At 54.1% G+C, this 21663-nt stretch overlaps 7 protein-coding genes across 7 annotated transcripts; 3 read left to right on the top strand and 4 right to left on the bottom strand.

The window, feature by feature from the left end:
- Window positions 1-2139: 2139 nt before the first annotated feature.
- J4E87_006526 (uncharacterized protein) lies at window positions 2140-3453 on the top strand (the record flags this gene model as incomplete). Its single annotated transcript, XM_049378131.1, has 2 exons — window positions 2140-2146; window positions 2204-3453. The coding sequence occupies 2 exons, from the start codon at window positions 2140-2142 to the stop codon at window positions 3451-3453; spliced, it is 1257 nt and encodes a 418-aa protein (XP_049232323.1).
- Window positions 3454-4999: 1546 nt separating this feature from the next.
- On the bottom strand, window positions 5000-7169 carry J4E87_006525 (uncharacterized protein; the record flags this gene model as incomplete). The annotated part of the gene is made up of 2 exons (XM_049378130.1): window positions 5000-5814; window positions 5876-7169. The coding sequence occupies 2 exons, from the start codon at window positions 7167-7169 to the stop codon at window positions 5000-5002; spliced, it is 2109 nt and encodes a 702-aa protein (XP_049232322.1).
- An 800-nt stretch (window positions 7170-7969) lies between these two features.
- J4E87_006524 (uncharacterized protein) lies at window positions 7970-9024 on the bottom strand (the record flags this gene model as incomplete). Its single annotated transcript, XM_049378129.1, has 2 exons — window positions 7970-8070; window positions 8118-9024. The coding sequence occupies 2 exons, from the start codon at window positions 9022-9024 to the stop codon at window positions 7970-7972; spliced, it is 1008 nt and encodes a 335-aa protein (XP_049232321.1).
- A 618-nt stretch (window positions 9025-9642) lies between these two features.
- On the bottom strand, window positions 9643-10816 carry J4E87_006523 (uncharacterized protein; the record flags this gene model as incomplete). The annotated part of the gene is made up of 3 exons (XM_049378128.1): window positions 9643-10240; window positions 10287-10546; window positions 10595-10816. The coding sequence occupies 3 exons, from the start codon at window positions 10814-10816 to the stop codon at window positions 9643-9645; spliced, it is 1080 nt and encodes a 359-aa protein (XP_049232320.1).
- A 412-nt stretch (window positions 10817-11228) lies between these two features.
- On the top strand, window positions 11229-12943 carry J4E87_006522 (uncharacterized protein; the record flags this gene model as incomplete). Its single annotated transcript, XM_049378127.1, has 2 exons — window positions 11229-11369; window positions 11540-12943. The coding sequence occupies 2 exons, from the start codon at window positions 11229-11231 to the stop codon at window positions 12941-12943; spliced, it is 1545 nt and encodes a 514-aa protein (XP_049232319.1).
- Window positions 12944-13331: 388 nt separating this feature from the next.
- Window positions 13332-14016, bottom strand: PSF3 (DNA replication protein; the record flags this gene model as incomplete). The annotated part of the gene is made up of 4 exons (XM_049378126.1): window positions 13332-13399; window positions 13446-13554; window positions 13603-13792; window positions 13844-14016. 4 exons carry the CDS (start codon window positions 14014-14016, stop codon window positions 13332-13334), a joined length of 540 nt encoding a protein of 179 aa, XP_049232318.1.
- A 921-nt stretch (window positions 14017-14937) lies between these two features.
- J4E87_006520 (uncharacterized protein) lies at window positions 14938-20935 on the top strand (the record flags this gene model as incomplete). The annotated part of the gene is made up of 3 exons (XM_049378125.1): window positions 14938-15374; window positions 15429-20823; window positions 20873-20935. 3 exons carry the CDS (start codon window positions 14938-14940, stop codon window positions 20933-20935), a joined length of 5895 nt encoding a protein of 1964 aa, XP_049232317.1.
- Window positions 20936-21663: the final 728 nt, after the last annotated feature.

The following is a 21663-nucleotide window of genomic DNA, read 5'->3' as shown; positions in this document are numbered from 1 at the left end:
GTCCAAGTCCTGATGAAGGAAGTCCAAGTACTGATGAAGGAAGAGTCCAAGTCCTGATGAAGGAAGTCCAAGTCCTGATGAAGGAAGTCCAAGTCCTGATGAAGGAAGTCCAAGTCCTGATGAAGGAAGGGTCCAAGTACTGATGAAGGAAGGGTCCAAGTGTTGACCAAGACAAGGTGAGTCAAGGCGAGGTCAAGTGATGAAGAAAGAGAATCCAAGTGTTGGTACAGAATGGACAACTAGGTGTCGAAGGACCTCCATGTTGGGTAGATACTTTACTAAGAAAGCGAGTGCGGGGCCGCGGGGATGGGGCCTTGGTGAATGTGGGTGGTCAGTCAGACCATGTCTTTGATATCGGGTTGTGGTGCGGCGCGCGATTGTTCGTACGGGCTCGAGCGCATCTGAGTAGTGTGTTGAGCGCGGGGGCAAGATAGTCGATTTAATTGTTGCGCGGTGGGTGTGGTGGGGAGTAGAGGAGACGGTTGAAAAAGCTGGGAGAGACTTTGTATATAGACGACGCGGTAGCGAGGCCTAGCGTGGACCCTGACGCTTTCACGGTGAGCGCATGAGCGCGTGATGGAAGGCCATGGAAGATGATATTTGATTGTTGCGCGGCGGGTGGGATGGGGTGCGATGGAGAGGAGACGGTCGACAAGACTGAGAGGGACGCTGCATATGGACGATGGCGACGGGCTCGGTAGTGCGGCTTCGCGTGGACGCTATTGCCTTGAAGGCGAGCGCATGGTGGAAGGTAGGATTTGATTGTTGCGCGGTGGGTGTGGTGGGGTGGGGTGTAGAGGAGACGGTTGAAAAAGCTGGGAGGGACGTTGTATATAGACGACGTCGACCGGCTCGGCAGCGAGGCTTGGCGTAGACGCTGTTGCCTTGACGGTGAGCGCGCGGTGAAAGGTGATTTATGATAGTTGCCGGTCCGTGTTCGAGGCGCGCAAATCGTCGTTTCGTCAAGGTGAGCTTGAGGGAATCGGCGGTCGCGGCGGCGTTGTTGGTCGCCAGTGGTGCGCTGCGCGATCGAGGCGGTGGACGCTTTTGTCTGGTCTTCTGGGAGGTGGCGCGAGAAAGAGCTGGTAGAAAGCGAGGTTGCCGTGTGCGGGGTGGGTTGCGCGAGGTAGAGACGAAGTGGTGGGGATCCGTAGGGCGACGCGTGGCCGGCAGCGAAGGCAAGGTAAGCTAGGTAGAAGCCTTGGACGCACTGAAATCCTCAAGCCATGAAGTGATGGTGCGGTTCAGATGTCTACGACGGTCGGCGTACTTGCATGTCGATGCTGCGTCAATCGCGGAAGTCTGCACAGACGCAGTGCCATGTGCGCGCTACCGATGCATACGTGGGTTGTAAAGAAGGAGCCCAAGAAAGAGAGGCCCTAGAGCAAGGGACATGTCGTGTATAACGGTGAGACTCCACCGCGAGGTCAATCGATTGTTACGCGTTTGGGGTAGGGTCGTCGGTCCAATCTGGAGGTAGCGTGAGCGGACAATGACCAGCGAGGCGTTTTCGCGAAGCAGCAAGGCGGATGAAAATGTTGCGCCCGGACGCGAGTGGTAGAGTGGAGGCGCGAACCAGTACAAGCAGGCGCAGAAGTGCGGAGCTGTGTGCACGGCGGCAAGCGGAGTGGCAGGTGAGCGTCGGCAGGTCTGTTATTGCGGGAGATATCATCAAATATATATGAGCAGCTGCCATGTTGTGTGCGCAGAACACAAAGCATATTGCGTCGCTGGAAAAGCTCGTAGCGTTTGGAGATCGCGACGTTGTCGTGGTAGGGACAGTGACCTCTGGAGGTGAGGGGAGACCCACGGACGGGGCCTTTGCGCCTAGCTGAATCGCAATTAGCGCCTAGGCAGCCATATCCGTTGGCGGGTCCTTGCACCCTCAAACCGTGGAACGTTCAAAGGACAACTGTACAAAGCGGCTCTTAAAATCTCAGTCCCTTTCATGTCCTTACTCCCTCTATCTTTCGTTGACATTTGCGAGCAGCACAGTTCTCGTTCACTATGGGATCCGCAATCTCCTGGATAGCGTCTTATGGCGAAGAAGAGATCCCGACTCTGGACGCGAAGGAAGATTTCCTATTCTCCATCTACGAACCAGATAACGACACAAGACAACCTGGGCTCTATCGAGATATGAATCGTAGGCGAGATATCAACAATGAGCCTACAAGAGCATCCCCACTCTACTCACCATCAGAGCAGTTGGCTGTTGAACAGTGGAGAGAACAGGTTGGCTTCCGGGTAGAGGCTCGCATAGCCCTTTACCAGACTCGCAAGCAAGACAATTCGCTCAGATCGAACAACCAGCGGCCATGTCTACGTACAGAGCACAAGCTATTCCAGATTCCCGAACTATTGGATATGATACTCGACATCGCGGGACCCAAAGCTCAAATTCAAGCATTACTTGTCTCGACTGCGTGGCGTACCTCCACAATTTCCGTCATAAGCAGTCTCACGAATGTGAATGCGCTGCGCTCTCTACCGCTCTGTACGCCCACAGAATATGGCGATATTATCGATTGGGAAGGCCAGGGCCCGTTGCAACCTGGTGATGAAGATACTGCGCAATTTGGTCGCCATGTTGCGCGCCTCCTTGACATGCGCAAAGGCTTCAAGTACATATACTTTCCAGCGTATTTCGCACAGTCACCTGGGCTACCGGATACTGTCGCGCATATCCTGAATGATCTGGATGTGAGCCAACGCGACTACTCCCGGGAACATGTGTTGTCGGTGTCGCGCGACGCAGACCTATACTGGCTTGACCTCAGTCAGTTCCGGATAAACTCGTACTTTGAGTCATTATTCTCCGACGGTTGCTTCAGACAACACCTGGGTCGGTGGGAAATCAACCTACGCCCTGACGCCACGTTTCGTACACTCCTTATCGACGCATCAGCTTCAAATGCGCTTCTCCTTGAGGCTATCAAATCGATGCAGGTCGTATATCCGCCATGCAAGAGTCTAGGAATCTACCACTTCGACCCGGGCACGCTTTCATGGCGTGGAACATACGTGTTCATACGAAGACTTCGTAGAGACGATGGTATACGTATTGGCGACCTTGTTGAAGCACTTCAAGAAGCTGTGCCAACTATACACTCTACGTGGATGCAGCGCGCGGAGCAGCTCCGTGAGAGAGTCAAACAGGGTCACTGGATAGACGACTTCTGGAAGATCCCCGGAACACCCAGATTCCGAATCCATCTAGACAGATGCGATATGACTGATGAATACCTTCCAGAGAAATTCCCTCAAGAGTGGTGGAACGCGCCTGAGGCAGCCGTGGTAGAGCAGTTCGGCTCCGCTGCCCATATCACTCGCGATGCATACATGTGCGCCGGATCGTTCAGGGCAGCCAGGGAGCGTGAATGGATTCCAGAAGAGCTCTTTGAGCCCATGAAGAGCGAGACAGAACGGGCCCCGATAAACTGGAACATCTAGACTCGGGTTCTCGGGTTTATGACTCCTCGCACCTACAACGACGAAGCCTGGAAGCGATGTCATCTAGCTCTTCCCTTCTTCCTTCAAAACGATTTCATGTCTTTGCACACGTTGAAGGAGCTTGTTGCCTTCTTCCGCCATTCTGTAATTTCCATCATCTAGCTAGACTCGCTGGGGAACTGTCACCATATTAAAGTAAAATAGTAATAAATACCCGATCGCGCGCATCTTCTCTTTAACACCTGTCTTGCGAAGAACTACTACTCTGGATTCGTAGGCGCTACGGCGATGCAGATCAGATCCAAAAGGTTTCAAGACGCGATTACAAACCAATTTGTTTGGGAATTGAGGATGTATTGCTACTCACTACCTATTCCTTCTAACCAACCCCCACCCTTACACTCGCGATATCACGCGTCGCCTCTCAGCATTATCATTACCCATCCATCACTCGCATACCAATAACCAACCAATCCCAACTCACAAATCCCTCGCCACCGCAACTCCAACAACTCATACCAACGCGCTTCCCAACCGCAACCCTCGTCAAAACCAAACCTCCGTCGACCAACTCGGCACCGCAGCCTTCGTCACACGCTTCTGCACCGGTCTCACAGCAACGCGCGGCATCAACACCCGCCGATCAATCGTACCATCAGTCATTGTGCCTCCTTCCATATCATCCGACGCAGACTTAGGCAGCAACAGCGTTTTAATCCGCGAAAATAGCGACGGCTGTGGCGATTCTGGGCCGTGCCCTCCTTCTATCTTTGGCGACAGGTCATGTGGTGCCGGGCCATTACTCAGAGGAGTGCGCAGGGGTGAGCGAGAGGAAGGGATGGCCGTTGACCCAGAAGTCAGGTCCGGAGGAGTTGTTGGCTCAGGTACAGGTGGTGTCGCATGTGGTGGTGGGGGCGTGGGCGGACTGATTGGCGGTGTTGGGGTGGAGGATTGTAAGGGCGGCGGGTTGGTTGGCGGCACGGACACCGAGGACGAGAGTTGGGGACGCGCCACAATGCTTGTGTTGGGAGGGTGAAGCGAGGTTCCTGTAGGTGGGATAGTTGGGACGCGCGGTGATAGGCTTGCATCTTGCGACGGGGAGAGTGATCGCTGCACGGGCGCGGTAGAAGTTTCCTCTTCTGCGGTTGGCATTGGTGCTGGCTTGGTTAACATAGCCGCTGCTCTGTCTCTGAGATCGTCGCTTGGTCTAGGGCTTGCTTCTGGTATCGACTCCATGTACGTTATTTGCCGACCGAGAATGGTTGACGTCGGCGTCGGCGTTGGATCATCATCAATCACTTGCTCGACAACAATTGGACCATTCTCAGCATCATCAGGAAAAGGTCCATCGTAGACTTTACGTCGTCTGAAGCAACGGCAGCAGCAAAGCATGGAAAGTAAACCTCTGTATATATTCATTCAGTAAAAGGTAGGTCTGAGAAGAGAAAGCGCGGCCGTAACTATAAGGTGATGTTTGTGAAGAGAAATTGCGCGAATGAGTGTGCAAGGCGGTCTATATGACAGATATGGGAAGAGTGCTATGCACTCACAGAAACAGAGCTACCGCTGCAGCGAGACCACCAATGAGCCCATTCCTGATGCTACTGTCCTTGTCGCGAGAATCCCCCGGTTCAGACAATGGATCGCCTACGATTTCACGGCGCGAACGGCTAAACGGGAGATTGAATCGGAGTGCCGATGCTCCAGAGGTCTGCTTAACCTTCTGGTCGCCGGTAGCGGTGTACACTCCAGTCATTGGCACCGAGTTCGTCGCAGTGGGCTGCGGCTTGGATTCACCCGCGCTAGTCGGCACGTCCCCCTCGGATGGATACCAGATGCCTGCCTTCACGGTACCATTGCCCGCGATGATAGCTGCGTTTTCCTCCTCCGTGCAGGCAAGGATTGCTTGACGAATCCAGCAGATGGATGGAGGGCTCTCTCCTGGGTCATTTCTGTGCTCAGAGGTGCTAGGGCCTTCTGTACTGAAGCTGGACAGGTCGACGTCGCGACCGGTGCTGATATCGTCGCCATGAATGATGCGACTGAAGACGGTAAATGCGGTTTCTGGCTGAAATTTCGGGACGTAGTGACCGGAGTCGTATATCCGAGAAAAGGACAGGTTGCCATATTGACGGACAGCGCCGCCAACGTAAGCCTCGTTCACCTGAATGTCCGCATATCCAGCCTCTTTGAAAGTCGTCTCGTAGCCTGGCACACGACTGGCAATCTCGAGAGAGTTGTTCTGCCCTCCATACCAGTTGCATATGATGTCCGCGTCACCGTAGATGAGGCCGACTTTGATGCCGCGGGCGAGCAGGTCTGCCACGGCCTCCAACGCGCCTCCGCGGGCAGAGTCTCCGTCTAGATACATGGTTAGCAAGGTAGATGCGTATAGAATCGAGGATAGGGCATGATTTCATACTGTAACTGAAAGCATCCAACACCATGTTATTTGTAGAAGTGAAGTTGACTGGAGCCCCCACGGATTGCATAATGTGTTCTTCGTTAAGGTACGTCTCAAGTGCGTCACTAGGGCCAACAGTCGGGAGAGCTCGGATGTCGTAGATGCTTCTACCAGGAAGATAGGCGGGGCCAACGTTTGTTTGGCATGTTAAGAGCGCAGCTACGCAAATGTCGTTCACTTCCTGGACGGTACCCAGACCTTGGGGATCATTGGCAGCTGCCGAAGCAGCGCACTGGTCGACCAAATCTACACAACCCCCTTCTGCGTAGACGTCTGATATCGCGTTTTGATAAGTTGTGAGATCATAGCCTTCGATGCCGTAGGTATTGTTGTATGCGAAGAGCAAGCCCGAGGTTGTTGACGTCCTAACATCCATGATACCGTTGACGATGCCCACTGAACCAACGCGTATCTCCAACGTTTCAGCCGGAAGATCGCCTTTCTTTCGACGATCATTCTGCTCTTCGTAGTGATCTGCGAAGACAGGACCATAAACACCCCCATAGCTCTCAGCGAACAGGTTTATCTCAGAGGGGTTGACGGTGTCGCTGTCGGATCGAACACCAGGATTGTACTGGGGAAAGGCTGACAAGAAGCCTTGAAGGAAGTGCCATGAGGAATCCGCGGCAATGACGGTCAAGTTCTCGGTTTTCCTAGAGCTGGCAGAGGGGAAAGTGCCGTTCTTGAAGCGCCATTCCGGGATGTCGGCGGGAAGGGGAGAAGGTTCCATACGCTGGTCTAGATCCGCCCAATAGCCTTTGCTGAAGTCGACCGAAACATTGACGGGCTCATCGTACGAGAAGCCGACTTGTGTAGGTTGATCGATGAAGAGTATGTTGGAGCTGCGGTCCCATCCCCAAACCCTAGGCTGAGAGACGTAGCTGCCGTTTGGCCCTTCTACCAGCTCGCATGGACCCAGTTCTGAGAAGAGACCAATCATGCTCGAACTTCCAGGTCCTCCACTGAGCCAGATGGTCAACGGAGCGGTTTCTGGATTCTCACGTGCTTCGAAGAACCAGAAGAAGGTGTTGATTGGGTAGTTTTGCTCGGCCGGCGACAGCGTGAACGGGGGAATGTTGACATATCCAGTATACTGCTTCTGCGTCTCAAACGCCGTTGCGCATACGTGGGCGTCGGGTGATTTGTAGGATATGGTGATGCGCGGGTCTGCAGGCGACTTGATAACGGTGTCATAGGTTACAGGTAGTGGATACTGCTGGGCGATTGACGGTCCAGCGTGGAGAGCAGACATGAGAACGATGGCGAGTAGTTGGATCTAGTGACCGTCAGTGATTGGTTGGCTTGCGCAGAGCAGTGTGCCTACCATGTTGGCGGGAACCGGTGTAGCGGAAAGCTATCGCGCATGAGAATGAGGATAAGAAGCCTGACAAGGTAGAGCAAGCGGCCGAATTGTTACAATCAAGCGATGCGCAGTGCCGCGTCTTTGGTCCCGTGTTGAGGAAGTGAAAAGACGACCGTCGTTCAGAGGCAACCGCGTGTAGTGCCTAGTGGTATTTGTAAGGCGCCTTCCTTCACTTCGGACAAGCGAAGGGATGCGCGAAACGGGCAGTCCCTCGCTCACTGCAGAGCAGCGGCGAAGAGAGCGTTGCGCGGGTGTACACGCCACGAGGACTAGCGAGCGTTTGTACTACAATACTACGCGATGATGTAGACGGCAGGGAAAGGGAAATCCAGTTTGGTATCACAATAGTCGTGCACAATCACTCACAATAATGCAGCTGTACCCTTCCAATACACACTGCATTCTGTTGCTCGCCGAAGCATCTGTCCTGTCGCGCACCACTCTGCCTCATCATCACAGCGCGTTGTGTAAGACATCTCAGCCACCTTGTGCTATTTGCGCGCTACGCCGCGTGCTAGAGGCGTGTAGGAACGTGTCTAGGAAATTATACTTGCCGTACCCTAGTGTCGGGTGCATACAGCCTAAATGCCGACAAGGGCTTGCATGGTCATGGATCCGGCCGCCAGCCACCCTTACGTTTGGGTCGACATCCAGGGCGCGTAAACCGGCTGTGTTGTGAAGCCATGTAGTCAACTGTTCAGAGCGGCGTTGGCCAGTTGTATCCTTCTGCCGTGGCCCCCATATATCCACGCGACCGCGTCGGCCATGTCGTTGTGGTACGGTATCCATCCTGCGCAGTGTGAGCTGAGGACTTGCAGGAGTTGGAATGAGACTTACCTTCGGGGGCAAAGCCGCCTGGCTCTTTGCCCTTCAGTTCCTCCCAGGTCTTCTTCCCGGCGAGTCCCAGCTGTACGGCTCTTGATCTCTTGCCTCTCTTTGCTATGATCCTTACTTCACCTTTCATATCCTGGTCCGGCCCTGCGACTCTCCAATTCTCGTTGACTTCGTGCCCTGGCTTCGCTGCCCAGGGCTGCATAATGCGCCCGTCCTCAGTCTTCTTATCACCAGTCGCCGTCTGCTGCGCATACGGAACGATGTACATCTTGACCTCTGCGCCGAACTCCTCTCCATCCCGTTCCTTGAGGAGCGCAACCCAGTTCTCAGGTTGAGCCGATCGTTTACGCCGATGATCGTAGCCGGACGCGATGAAATCGGTACACGGGGTGATGTAGGTCAGTTCCTTCCAAGCATCGCTATTCAAGAGTGTCTCGATATCGAAGTAGGTTGTGACGTCTCGCCAACCGTCGCCCATGCCGAAACCGTGCCAGCAATCTTCGACGACCAAAGTATCTAGACAGAGACCGGGAAGTAGTGTGAGCGCATTCGCTGCATAGTAGGTCGGATAGTACTGCGAGCTTCCGGAGGAGTACAACGGGAAGGGATACGCGCGCACTCGGGCATGGCGCAGACGCGTAAGTACACTCTGATCGACGGAGAGGAGCGTCTCGAGTAGATTCTCTGTACCGCGAAAGTGGAGTGTGCAATTGAGCGGGAGATGGCGGTGCGCCTCGGCGAAGATCTGGCGACAACTGAGCAGGAGCGCTATGCGATTAGAAGACTCAGAGTCGTCGCTAGGTGTGCTAGCGTGCTTGAAGCCATGTTGGATAGTGTAGCTGCTGAAGAGGAAGCCATAGATGAGTTCGCGCAACTCAACAGGTATCGTCAGAAGGTTTGGGGTGATCATGGTGTCGATACTGCTGTTGCGCAGCGATGGCTTCAAGGGCAGAAACGTGCGATTCCCTGCTTTTAAGGGAACCAAGCGATACTAAAGAAGCTGCTATTGATAAGGAGTAGTCTATCCCAGAAGTTGGTTGCCGGACCCAAACAAGTGGTCGTGCTGCGTAAGCGGTGCAACTGGCCGATAAGCAAGATCAGGTTACATGGGAACGATCTGACGGCAGCTGTCAGTCCAGCCCAATCCTGCGGAACGCGCGGATTATAAGTCATGTTCAGCTCACATCCCGGCTGGAGCTCCCTGCCAGCGGTGGTTCTTCCGAGGGTGAGATGACGTTTGAAGCTGTTCGGCGCACTAGGCAATGGGCTAGTGCGCGCCCGAAGTGTCGCATGCGCGGTCGCAAACCACGAACGGTCAGGGTATGGGCGAGCGATTAGCTGCGCATGAGTACACGTGCCATGATAGCGCAAGATCGACATGTATTACAAGATATGGTTTGCTGTGGAAAGCCTACGGCTAGACGAATGGAATGCTCTGTTCTGGGTATCTTCGATGCTCGCTCAAGTTCAGATCTGCCTGCTTCTATGGTCCGCGAGGACTTTGCGCCATATACTACAGCCAACGCCCTCAGTCTGACTTGGACCGCCCACGGGTCCGTTGTTGTTCCTCTTGCAGCTTCTTCTGCTGCCACTGCCATTCTACCAGCACAGGTAGAAACTGCCACAGATCAAACTCGGGCCACAGACACTTGAGAAACACGATGGACGTGTTCTCGTGGGCTTGCCATAGCATGAAATCGCTCAGCCGCTCGACGCCAGAGGTGCGAACTAGCAGGTCAAGAGGCGGGGCATCAGCCGTCATCATGTTATCGTTCAACGTCTGAGCGCTGATGGACTCTGGGTCCAGAAACGTCGGCCCGTTATTTGAGTCATCCTTCTCAGGCGAGTTGATGGCGGTCGAAGTTGACGAGGAACGCCCGTCTTCAGCCAGAGCCGCCTCTTTCGAGGGTGACGCTGGCCGCGAATCAGCCTGCTCGGCAAGGCCCTCTGTATCCTCCTCCAACATTTGCTTGCGAATATGCTGGGTGATGTGGGACTCGGAAAAGGTTCGCTTCGAAGGGGTGGGCAGGTTGTGTATCGGCGTGCCGTACGTCTCGACAGTCTTCATGACTGCGGTCGTGATTTCGTGTCGCGAAGTGTAGGGGAAGCAGACGTTGAGGACAGCCCTGCGGATGGTCAGCGATGTCACATAATGGTCGGCGGGCAGCGCACTTCTTGTTGTGAGCTGTCATTGCAACAGCCTTGTCTACAGCCATTTGTACATCGGGACTGAGGAGCTCGCGCTCTCCCAGCACCCGGATGGATGCGCCGTAACGATCCAGCAAGGCTCCGTGCTCTGCCATTTGTTGCAGCTTGACCTTGGCCATGGACATGAGGGCATCGACTTCATGCTTGGAGCGCTTGAAGTTCTCTATGCTGAATGCGTAGATGGTGACGACCTTGACGCCAGTCTTGTAGCAGACTTCGAGGATCTGAGCTGGTTAGCATGGCTCAAAAACACTGATAACAGTCTCCCATACCCTCGCTAATGATTCAAACCCAAGGTTGTGTCCTTCTACCGTCTCAATGTGGTGGTTGCGCGCAAACCGGCGGTTGCCGTCCATCACGAAGGCAACATGTTGCGGGATGGGGCCCTGCTTCAGTGACCCGATAAGGAGCTCTCGTAGCTGTCTGACTGTCCAAGCGACGGGCGGCGAGGTCGCAAACCACTTGTGTATGCGTGAGTCGTGGAGGGAGCCCATGGTGAATATTGTTGAGGTACTTGGCTTAGGGCGTAGGGGCTTCGGAATGTCGAGGGGATGCAACGTCGTGGTTTATGGATGGGTGAGAAGTCGGATGGATGGGACTATGCTACGGGAGTCAGGGTATCATGGTGTAAAAGGATTGATGCCAATGCTAGACGCTACGTATGACTTCAAGGCGCAGCGATGGTCTGGGAGTCGCGTCACTTTGGGGCCCTGCGGCGGTGTGGCTGGGCTGACTGCGTTAGGCGTGGCGCACCCGTCGCTTCCGATTCTCGAATCTCTTTGCCGGCAGCCGACCTTCCGACCATCTTTCTTCTTCTTCACCGACGCAAGCCTCACTTGCCGCGTCATCAACACTGCGCTCATCGCCCAGCTGTAGCATTCCACCCATCTCTCTACTAACATCGCCATGGCTGAACAGCCTCAGAGTAACGTGACGGAGCTCGCCGAGCAGCTCGTTGAAGGCTTTGCAGCTCTGAGTGGAGAATACCAGGTTTTGTTTGATTCACAGAAACAACTCGAAAGCAAGCTCTCGTGGGCTAAGCAACAGGTACGCAATGTCTTTTTACACTCCTTCCTCTTATGATGAACAACTTTAGCTCTAGACCTGAAGCTGCACTCGCAGCTCTGATCGAAAACAATCACAGCTTAGCCTGATCCGGACACCATTCTACATTTCAGCACACGATGTCTTTGACGTACACTGCTGACAATACCCAGTATCTTGACCTTTTGAAACGCTTCTCGCCCAACACGTTGTCGCAAGACCACCTTACCTTCCTGCAAGATCTTGAGCGCGTGGGAGACGAACAACCGCGGACACATGTGAATTTGGTGGAGCAGTTGGCACATAGCGATGATGTAGAGCGCAAGAGCCGAGCACTGGTCATTCAGAAGGCTGAGGAGGCGGCTGTCAAGCTGCACGCCCATGAAAATACTAGCAGTGTAAAAATATGGAGTGGTCCGTCCGCAGACAAATCCGCCTCGTTACCTGAGATACAGACCAATAGAGCCACATCACCCATTGAGAAAGACTTCACTGTTGCTGGAACTCCTAGTAAGCTCGCCTGTCCCTTCGCATCTGGCAGCGGCAGAGGCAGCCCGCTCGCTACCCCACGTAGCTCGACGTCCCGGTTAAGCGCACGTGGCCGAAGATCGAAACGACCCTCCTTTACCGATCCTATTCGAGCCGAAATATGCAGCAACAATCCTGCTGCTTCTGCAACTGCGTCAGTCGCGGCGTCTGGCTCCGCTGCCGTCTGCCCCATACGCTTCCTCGACCAACACAACCCAGAGGAGGTGGCCCAATACTTTGAGAAACACAAGCATGAGCTACCGAGAAGCCATGAAGTCTGCATCAAGCGCTTCCAGAGTAACCAGGAGAGCATAGAGCAGCTAGATCGCAAGTATGGCAATCTGGTTAATATGATCCAGGGCCTCGGTCAGAAACATCAGGAGTGGCTCCCCGAGGATCCCGACGACGCCATCGAAGAAGAGCCCGAGGCAGAAGCCCACTTCAGCACCGATGCAAAGGCGGACACCAAAGTTCAAAATTGGGCCTCAGCTGTTTCGGCAAGTCTCAACGATGGCACCCCACCGCCTGAGGAGGAAACAGAAGAAAACACACTGGACGAGTCGAGAAGCGGACACTTTGACCGCCCACTCAAAGAAGTCAGAGTTGGCGAATCTCCAAGTCGGCCTTGGGGTATCTCGATACCTGCCAAATACACCAATGCACACAGCTCGTCCTCGGTTGGCTCAGTACCAACAGCGTCGCCGCAACTACCCCTCGACACTGGCCGGCCAATCGGCGAGACGCCCCAAAAGACTGGCAAATGCCCATTCGATCATCGCGCGATGATGGGACAGACGCCGCAGCAGCCTGAAGTGCCTCAATACACTATGCCACCGCAGTCGCAACCTCGGGCCCCAACCACACATGTTCCACCGACAGAGACTCCACCGCAGCCTCGAGCTCCGGAACCATCACAACCACCGAGAGAGACGGAAAGCCCGAAAATGGTACCGCAGATGGTTTTCAACGGGCCTGTATTCTTGGGCTACCCTCCCGAGCAGTTGGCTATACTATTGCAAAACAGCAATCTGGGTGCGTCACTGCGGTAGACATGGAACACTCACTGTACACGTTCTCATTCGCTGGCTGTGTGCTTGCAGGTATGGTATTGTACTCAGAAGGTAGGCTCGAACAGCTGCTTCTTTCACAACTACGCCTCACCTCGTCTTTTGGTATCGTCGTGCTTTTCGTCATGCGCTCGTCATTGATTACTACACTGTGCCTTCGTCCATCTTCCAACCTCCTGCGCGTCGATCTTCTACCCACCCCATTCAAAGGAAAAACCAAACACCCTAGAGCCTACATCAAGTAAAAGCTTGCGAAGTTGGTGGCCCAACGGCGACGTAGGCTCCTAGTCGTCCAGTTTTTCCCTTGTATGAGGTGTACCTCTCCTGGCCGACCATATGGCACTCATCTTCTGCGATCCGGCTACCGTGCTCATTTCTTCTTCAGATCTGCCATCCACGTCCGTACGCCCTTTGCGCTATCGTGTGCCGCACGAAACACTGCATCGTCGTTAGCTCCTGCATGGCTGAATCACCCAACACCTACGTTGCCGCTCGTTCTCATCTAGGCCTCGCATGAAGTCGGCGCCTTCTCCTAATGCACCCCGTGGATTATGAGCCTGATCAGCTATGAGGGCAGCCCGGGCCTTGAATGTCTATACGGGTTAGCATATACCGTTGCATCGACCAAGCACAGAACTCACATCGCTCAGTACTTCAATCATCTCTTCCTCCTCAAAGAGCTCCAGGATTCGTGCGCCGAGATTGTAGAAGTGAGGGGCGAGAGCTCGCAAATCGACGGTTCTTGGGTCAGCTTTGAGGGCGTTCAAGACGCGCGGAGACAAGGCGGACGGAGGGTCGATGGTCACAAGCGAGGATGTATTTAGACTTTGACTGTAGATATTGTAAATATGGAATGTACATATGACTAGAATCTTCATTTACCTCAGTGCAAGCATCTCGCCAAGCCATAGTGGAAGCTCGACTTTAGAACCCTGCTTCATATCGCCGCTCATGTTGCCCTCGAGATAGCCGAGGCCAGGAACGGTAAGCTCAAAGGTACATGGTACCTTTTGCGCATCCGTCAAAATGGCGTCGACGTCGTAGTAGGAACTCATCTTTTGACAAGTAATTCAGTCAGCATGCAGACACGTAGACACAAGACAAAAAATGAGTATCTTTCAGCTGATGCTGCGGTGCGAAAGAAACGCATCAGAGGCCATCCTTGTACGAGGCAACCGACGTGTCGCGTGTCGTGCCACCAGCCTGGTGCATCGGGACGAATATGCAAGGAGATGAAAGCGCAGGCAGAATGGAGGACGAATGCAGCCCTGCGAGTAGGAACGGGGCGGGAAGAGGCAAAAAGAAGGCGGGTCAGAAGATGGTAGAAACGTGTAGCTTACTGCGTAGTCGCCGCTGTGTGTATTGCGCGTCTTCGAGTGCCTGGCGGAGGTCCGATGATATATAGCGCGTTTCGTCCGAATGTGATGAATCACCGCGCACCTCGCCTTTCAGCAGCGCGTACGAGTCTCTTTGAGATTAAACGAGTGGATTAGTCGTTCTGCAAACGTTCGACCGCGACCGCGACTGTTCCCCCACGATCTCGACGCTGCCGCCGCTCTCTCGCCTAAGGTTGCAGGGTTGGAGCTCCAGACTAGATGTCATCAGGACGAGGCGCCGGATACCCACATGAACCACTGCTCGTCAACCATTGCACCCGACTACATCTCCACCCGCACTCACGCCCAACATCCGGAATCTGCTATACACGGCGCATTTGTGGAGTAAGCAGCGCGCACAGCAATTCACCCGCCCCACGTGCTGCGGTTACTCCGTGGTTCACAGCCCGTGACTACGACTACATCTCAACCACTTGCTGACTGTTTGTGTCTGCAGTCAATCCGTCCCGGCTGCCCTCGACTGTGAATTGCTAGCTGTACATTGATGACTGCGCATTCCCAAGACTCGTCCCTCCACTGCGCCCTAGGCACACGCCTCACGACCCCCCACCACAACCTCGACCACCACCACCCGGCACCATGGCGGTCAGCGAACGGATATCACAGCTCATGAGCGCCCTCGATACGGGCTCCGGCCCTGATACCTCGCGGGCAACGTCTCCGGGCAGCGACTGGCGGCAGCCCAACGGTGGCGTCAACGGAGCAGACGACCGGCGCCGTCCACGGACATTCCCCTACTTCGAATACCTCCCGTATCAGACAGAAGACCAGAGCGATCGCGAAGAGAGCCTCAACACATGTCTGAAGCACCTCTACATTGCCGTCTCGGCCGGCGACTTTGCGCCCGGCGCTGTACACTGGACGCGCGAGATCCGAGGCTGGCTCTCGCTCAAGTTCGACCTCCCCCGCACCACGCGCGTGAAGCTCGTGAAGCTCTACTATGAGCTGGCGCTGGCTCCCGGTCTGGACTACCTGGTCGCGGAGCGCTTCGCTAGCATGTTCATGGTTCTGACGAAGTAAGTGACACACATTAGAGTTTGGATGACGGGTGGAGACTGACACGACGACAGGCGTAAACATTACCTGCGACCCGGCAAAGACCTCATACTCGACTGGCGACCCCTGTATAGAGAGCTGAAGATGTTTGTCCTGCCCTCAGAATCCGGAGGCTCACACCCGCCAAACGTAAAGCGCAATATCCGTACGTTGACGAAGATGTGCACCTTTGCGCAGTCGTACTTCGACCCCAAGGAGATACCGGCTATACTAGAAGAGCTTCTGCCCTTCTTCAGCACATCGTTCAGCGAGAACGCATTCGTGGTTGTTGGTCTATTGAACCTGCTCTTTCCAACCCACCCGGCACCCGAGGACATGCAGCAGCTGCTGCCTCAAGAATATCTCCCGACCTTCTTCCATCTATGGTCGCTCGTCAACCGGTCGCGGCTCTTCGATGCGCACTACATTGATACACTGTCGAGGCTGTCTAGGGACAACCTGACTGCGGCGCATGTGCCTTTCTCACAATACGGAGTGTTTACCGGCGAGCAGTCGTCTCAGATCTTCACGGCTATCCTGCGGCTACTGGAAATCCCAGTCGGCCAAGCCACGTCACCATACAGCAACACTGTTGACCTAGGCGCAGGACTTGCTGTGATGCTTGACCGTGACCCGCGGAAGCACCCGTCGACTCACCACATCGCCCGCATCATCGCCATGTCGTTATCGCCTGCATGTGCAGAGCATTCTGACTCTACCCTGACTAAGCTCGAAGGGCTCATCCAGGCTGTGGAGACTTTCTTCCACCCATCCAATTCGGGTAGCTGGACTAGACCTCTGGCGCAGTTTGTCTACTACCTGGCCGACATCTTTGTGCTGCGGTGGAATCGAGAGCACAGCGGGGAGATGGATGTGCCAGAAGAGAGGAAGCTGAACGACGCGGTCAAGAGGCGCTTCGTACTCTGTCTTCGAGAGGTTACATTCATGGGCATCTTCTCCAAGAGCGACAAAGCCGTACAGTACGCCTTGTCCACCCTGCAGAGCCTGGCACACCTCGAGCCCAACCTGATTCTCCCCGGCGCACTACAACGCATCTACCCCGCAATGCAAGGGCTTGTCGAGGTACATCGCACAATCTCGTCAATCCGTGCGTTGCACATGCTCTCCAAGGTCATGGCTAAGACAAAGGGCTTCCGGTGTCACGTTACTTCTGTGCTAGGGCTTGCACTCCCTGGTATTGACGCCAACGACCTGGAAAAGACTGTGCATACTTTGCAATACGTTCAAGGCGTGTGCTACCTCATTCCATTCCAGGACCTCACCAAGGCGCGGAAGGCGTCGGGTGAGACAACTCGAGATGGAGCAACTACACCGGATGATGTTGGCGGTAACACAGGGCTTGCTTTGGAATGGATCACAGCACAAGTCGAACGATTAGAAAGCGCCAACGGGAATATTGAGATCAACTACGACGAAGAGCTCAGTGACGAAGATGAGGCAATGATCTTACGGTCATCCACGACTGGTCTCAACGAATTCCTGATTACATTCCTTGGTCGCGTGTTCACGCTCCTGGAAAACTTGCCCGATGCGTCTAGAGTCCGCAGTGGCTCTCCTGAAGAGTATGTGGTTAACCAGCTGCCAGCTGCTTTCACGCCGCTGCTTGCAGCACTCTCTCCCGAGCTGTACGATGTTGCCCTTGATAAGATCGCAAACTTCATCACGAACCATGTCGTTCACCAAGCCAAAGATGCCATCGCATTCATTTGCAACAGTCTTGTCAAGATCAACCCTGAAAAGGCACTGAAGCGTCTGTTGCCACATCTCCTGGCAGGCATCCGTACTGAGATTGATGAGATTGGCGCTGGATCGACGCGGACAACAGGCGCCGAGGTACTTCCCCGCGATCGTGCTCTTGTTTGGAACCTTTGCATTCTTAGCATGTGTGTTGTCCATGTTGGTGACGCAGTTCTTGAGTGGAAAGACGAGCTCTTCGAGATTGCAGAATACATGCAGCAGAAGTGCCGCGGTACGCCCACCGTGCATGTTTCCAACTTCATTCATCATTTGCTACTTAACCTTACTTGCACCTACACCATCGACTACTCGATCTACGAGCAAGATGAGCTTGCACAAGGCTTGTCGACAGAGTCGTGGGGTAGACAGGTCGATATTAAGAAGCTGAACATCAAGTGGCACACTCCGAGCTCCGACGAGATTGACTTCGCTGTCAAGCTTTTCGAGACTCACGCCAACAACTCGATGAAGGCACTCAAAGCCCTGACGCAACCAGACTCGCCGATAAAGCGCGAAGGCACTGGCAAAGATTGGTCCGACGAGGTTTCTCGAAATCTTGTTCTGCTGCGCTTGATCATCTCCGGTATCTCCGTCTTGTTTGATGTTCGGCATGATCAGGCTGCTGATGGCGCCACCGAGTCTGATGATGACTCTGATGCCGACGCGATGGACACAGAAGGCATCGATGACGACGCTGGTCTAGGAGAAGCCGAAGACGAAGAGGTCAAGCCTACCTTCCAGTACGAAGCCGGCTACCCTCTGCGTCGTGGCGATGATAACTACAACCTCATTCACGATCTTCGCGAACAGGTTGGTCAGATGCTACACAACGTACATCAATTCTTGATCGAGAAGCAGCCTGACGACGTGCCGTGCTTCAACTCTTTGTACAACGCCTATCGGTCGTGGTTCATCGATGTTGGCATCGAGCGATCTGCCCATGTGCTTGATAGAATCTCTAGGCTCTTAGAGAACGACGAGCGACCTTTCCGGTTCAGTGGATTGCGAAAGCAATACCCACGACCTCTACTGGTTCGCCGTGCAAACGTTTATCATCTGCAGCGTTTACGGCACAACGCTAACCCACGACCCAAGACCGATCTCGACATGATCTTGCTGCTTGATCTCGCCGAATCCAGTATCTCAGTCTACACAGAGATCCGGCGCACTGCACAGACAGCCAATGAGTCAGCCGTTAAGTGCGTGCTGGGTGCTAGGCCTCTTGTCATTCCTCCTCTACTGGATGCTTTCGTCAAGGCTGTTGCCGAGAGTGACTACCCTCGCATTAAGGGTGCGATGTTCACTCTTCTGTTCGGTAGCCTGGCGAAGACCATCAGCCGCGACTGGCGATTTACGCCGAAGCTCATCAAAGCGTTCATCGAGGTTACCGGTGCCGACAAGCCTTCAGTGCAGAAGCTAGCAACTAACGCTACTTTCCAAATCATGGACATGGGTAAGGCAATGGAGCGCATGGTTATCCTCCCGAAGGAGGTTGTGGAAGCGATCGCGTATGCGATCGACTCTAGCGAAGGGGATAGCGTGCATACCAAAGTCAACAAGCGTCGGGACTACATCAAGAAGAAGCGCGCTCGCATTGAAGGCAAGAAGGCTGAGCTGTCCAAGGAGCTTGTCGATATTGCCAAGACCGAGCACTGGAAGAAGGTCAGTCGGACTGCAGCCATCATTGTCAACCTGGGAATGCGTTACGACAGCATTGCCTCTGACGAGATGATCGACCTCGTGGCGAAGGGATCCATCGATCAACATCCTAGTCTTCGAGGCCTTTACGCTGGAGCGCTCATTGGCTTGTACTCCGTTATTCAGACCCGTGCGATCACTGGACATAACTACGAAAAGTACTTGCTCAGCGAAGAGGAGCTGCCGGATAAGATCTCGGTACCGACCAAGCCAGAGGATCCAAACTGGACCGAGGAGTACCTCGCTTCGTTTGCGCAGCCAGAAGCCAAGTACTACGTCGACTTTGATTATCCTGGCTGGCTTGTGTGGAACAAGAGCATGACCGCATTCAAGCCCAATGCGCCCCAGCTATCGTATGATGAGGTCGAGAATGGCGTCCGCCAAAAGATCGCCAAGCATCTTACTCGATCCTGGTTCTCCAACTACTTTGCCTTCATGAAGCAAGAGCCTCGTGACAACAGCGCCGACAGGTTCCGCATGTCAAGCGCGATGGTTTTGACTCACTCATTCGATCTAGTCTTCGGCGGGTTGACCGAGGCGACGTTCGAAGACATCAAGGATTTGACCCAGTCTGTCTACGCTGATGGAAGCGACAAGCATCAGCATCGTGCCACCGCTGAGATCATGGCCGCACTGCTCTCATGCGCCCCAGATCTTAAGGCAGACCAGCGCGAAGCCGTATGGGAATACGTCTTCCCTATCGTTCGTGGCATCTTCCAAGACGGACTGACACCAGAGAACTCCGGTTACTGGACTACTTTCCTACATGTTGTGTTGCAGTCGAAGGATCCACGCCGAGGATGGCCGCTGGTCGACTGGCTAGCTAGCTTCCGCCTTGACATGGAGTCTAACGCCGCTTTCAAAGAGAGCTCCAAAGTCCACTTGCTGACGCAGTGTATCTGCGATGCGGGCTGGCACTTCCGTCTCGAGAAGCCAATCTTGGAAGACTTCATGAAGCATCTCGACCATCCGTACAAGGGCGTGCGAGAAGCCATGGGCCAGACCATCGCGAGTATCTTTAGGACACGTTACCACGAATCGTACAAGGATGTCGACACGCTGATGAAGGCGCAAAAGGACGCTTCGTCGATCGGTGAACGCCCTTACCAACCTACGGAAGAATTCACTAAAACCATCACCGAGGTCTTTGATCGTCTTGAGGTCTGGCGCGGGGAGCGTCCGGCAGGTCAACAGACACCTTCGTCGTACACGTCAGGTGGTAAGACTGTTCTTCTCTGGCTCGACTCTACGCTCTCCTCGTACGAGTGTACCTCGCTCGTTAGGTTCTTCCCCGATATGTTCATGGAGCAGCTGCTACACATGATGGACATCAAGGAGGACCCTGAATTGCAGTCGCTCGCTTACCACGTCTTCCGCCACCTGCCCAACATCCCGCATCGCCAAGGTGAGGACTCAGACTTCATCTCTGCTCTCATTCGCATCGGACGCAACGCGACAAGCTGGCATCAGCGTCTTAGAATCCTCATCAACATCCAAGTCATCTACTTCCGCCGACTCTTCCTAATGAGCGAGGAACAGCAGCAGAGCATGTTTGATTGCGTCTCCGCCATGCTGTCAGACACACAACTTGAAGTACGCATGGGTGCTGCCACCACGCTGTCAGGCATGATTCGTTGCTCGCCCATTGCGTTCCGTGACCGCCAAGTCTCTACACTCAAGGAGCGATTTACCAAGCAGCTCAACAAGAACCCATTGCCAAAGAAGCGCAACCCAGGAACACCGACAACAGAACAAGGCAAGCTCGTCCTGACACGCCACGCAGCTGTGCTGGGTCTTGGTGCGCTTATTCAAGCTTTCCCGTACCAGAGCCCTCCGCCAGCTTGGTTGCCCGACGTACTTGCGACGCTGGCTAGGAAAGCTGCGGCTGATCCAGGCATGGTCGGTAAGAGTGTCAAGACTGTTCTGGCAGACTTCAAGAAGACTAGGCAGGATACTTGGCATGTTGATGTCAAGGTAAGTTTCTACTCTGACATGTTTGTGAACTGTGCTAACCTCTACTCAGGCGTTCGAACAAGAGCAACTGGAGGACTTGGAGGGTGTGCTGTGGAAGAGCTACTTTGCTTAAACGACAGCTATGCGGCGAATGGGAGATTACGAACGACGCTCAGTGATACCATAAGCGACGAACATGTACAATAAGTTAGATCGGACGGGTCATGACTACGAGCGATATGAACAGGCTCTGCATCAGTGGCGCCTAGTGGAAATAGCATTTTCTAGATAGTCTCTTGCTTACACAATGAACCTTTTTGCTTACTCAGTCGCGACCCGACGCGCGCTCCTTCCTGCTTAAAGCCGCTTGCCCCTCCCCCGCTCCGCTGTACCTGCGCCTGCACATGTGACATCATACCCTGAGCCTTCCGACCATCAACAATAAAATCAACGCTTGTTGCGCGACACATGAACAGCACTCGTTTTCCGACACGACCCCATCATCGAATCTACAATGCCATTGACTGTACTTACTGACGCAGATGTGCGCACTCTCTTGTTGCAATTGACCAAACAAGACATTCTCGACTTGCAGCAGAACCTCGCTGATGCGCTGCACCATTATTCTACCAGCACGGAAGAAGACGACAATAATGGATGTTGTGAGACTTTTCAGTCTGCAGGCACGAGTGTGAAGACCAAAGATGGAGGGATGATGACGGTTGCGCCGGCAAGCAGGTATGTATAGTTCTTGCAAATACACATGCATGACAATCGCATCGACTGACTATTCGCAGCAACGATGGTCTCGGGGTCAAAATAACGACACGTCCAGAGTCCAACTCTTTGGACACAGCCTCT

The sequence above is a fragment of the Alternaria ethzedia genome (assembly GCF_023757985.1).
Source record: "Alternaria ethzedia strain BMP 0044 chromosome Unknown scaffold_15, whole genome shotgun sequence".
NCBI lineage: Eukaryota > Fungi > Ascomycota > Dothideomycetes > Pleosporales > Pleosporaceae > Alternaria > Alternaria ethzedia.
This window is presented reverse-complemented; position numbering and strand designations above follow the sequence as displayed.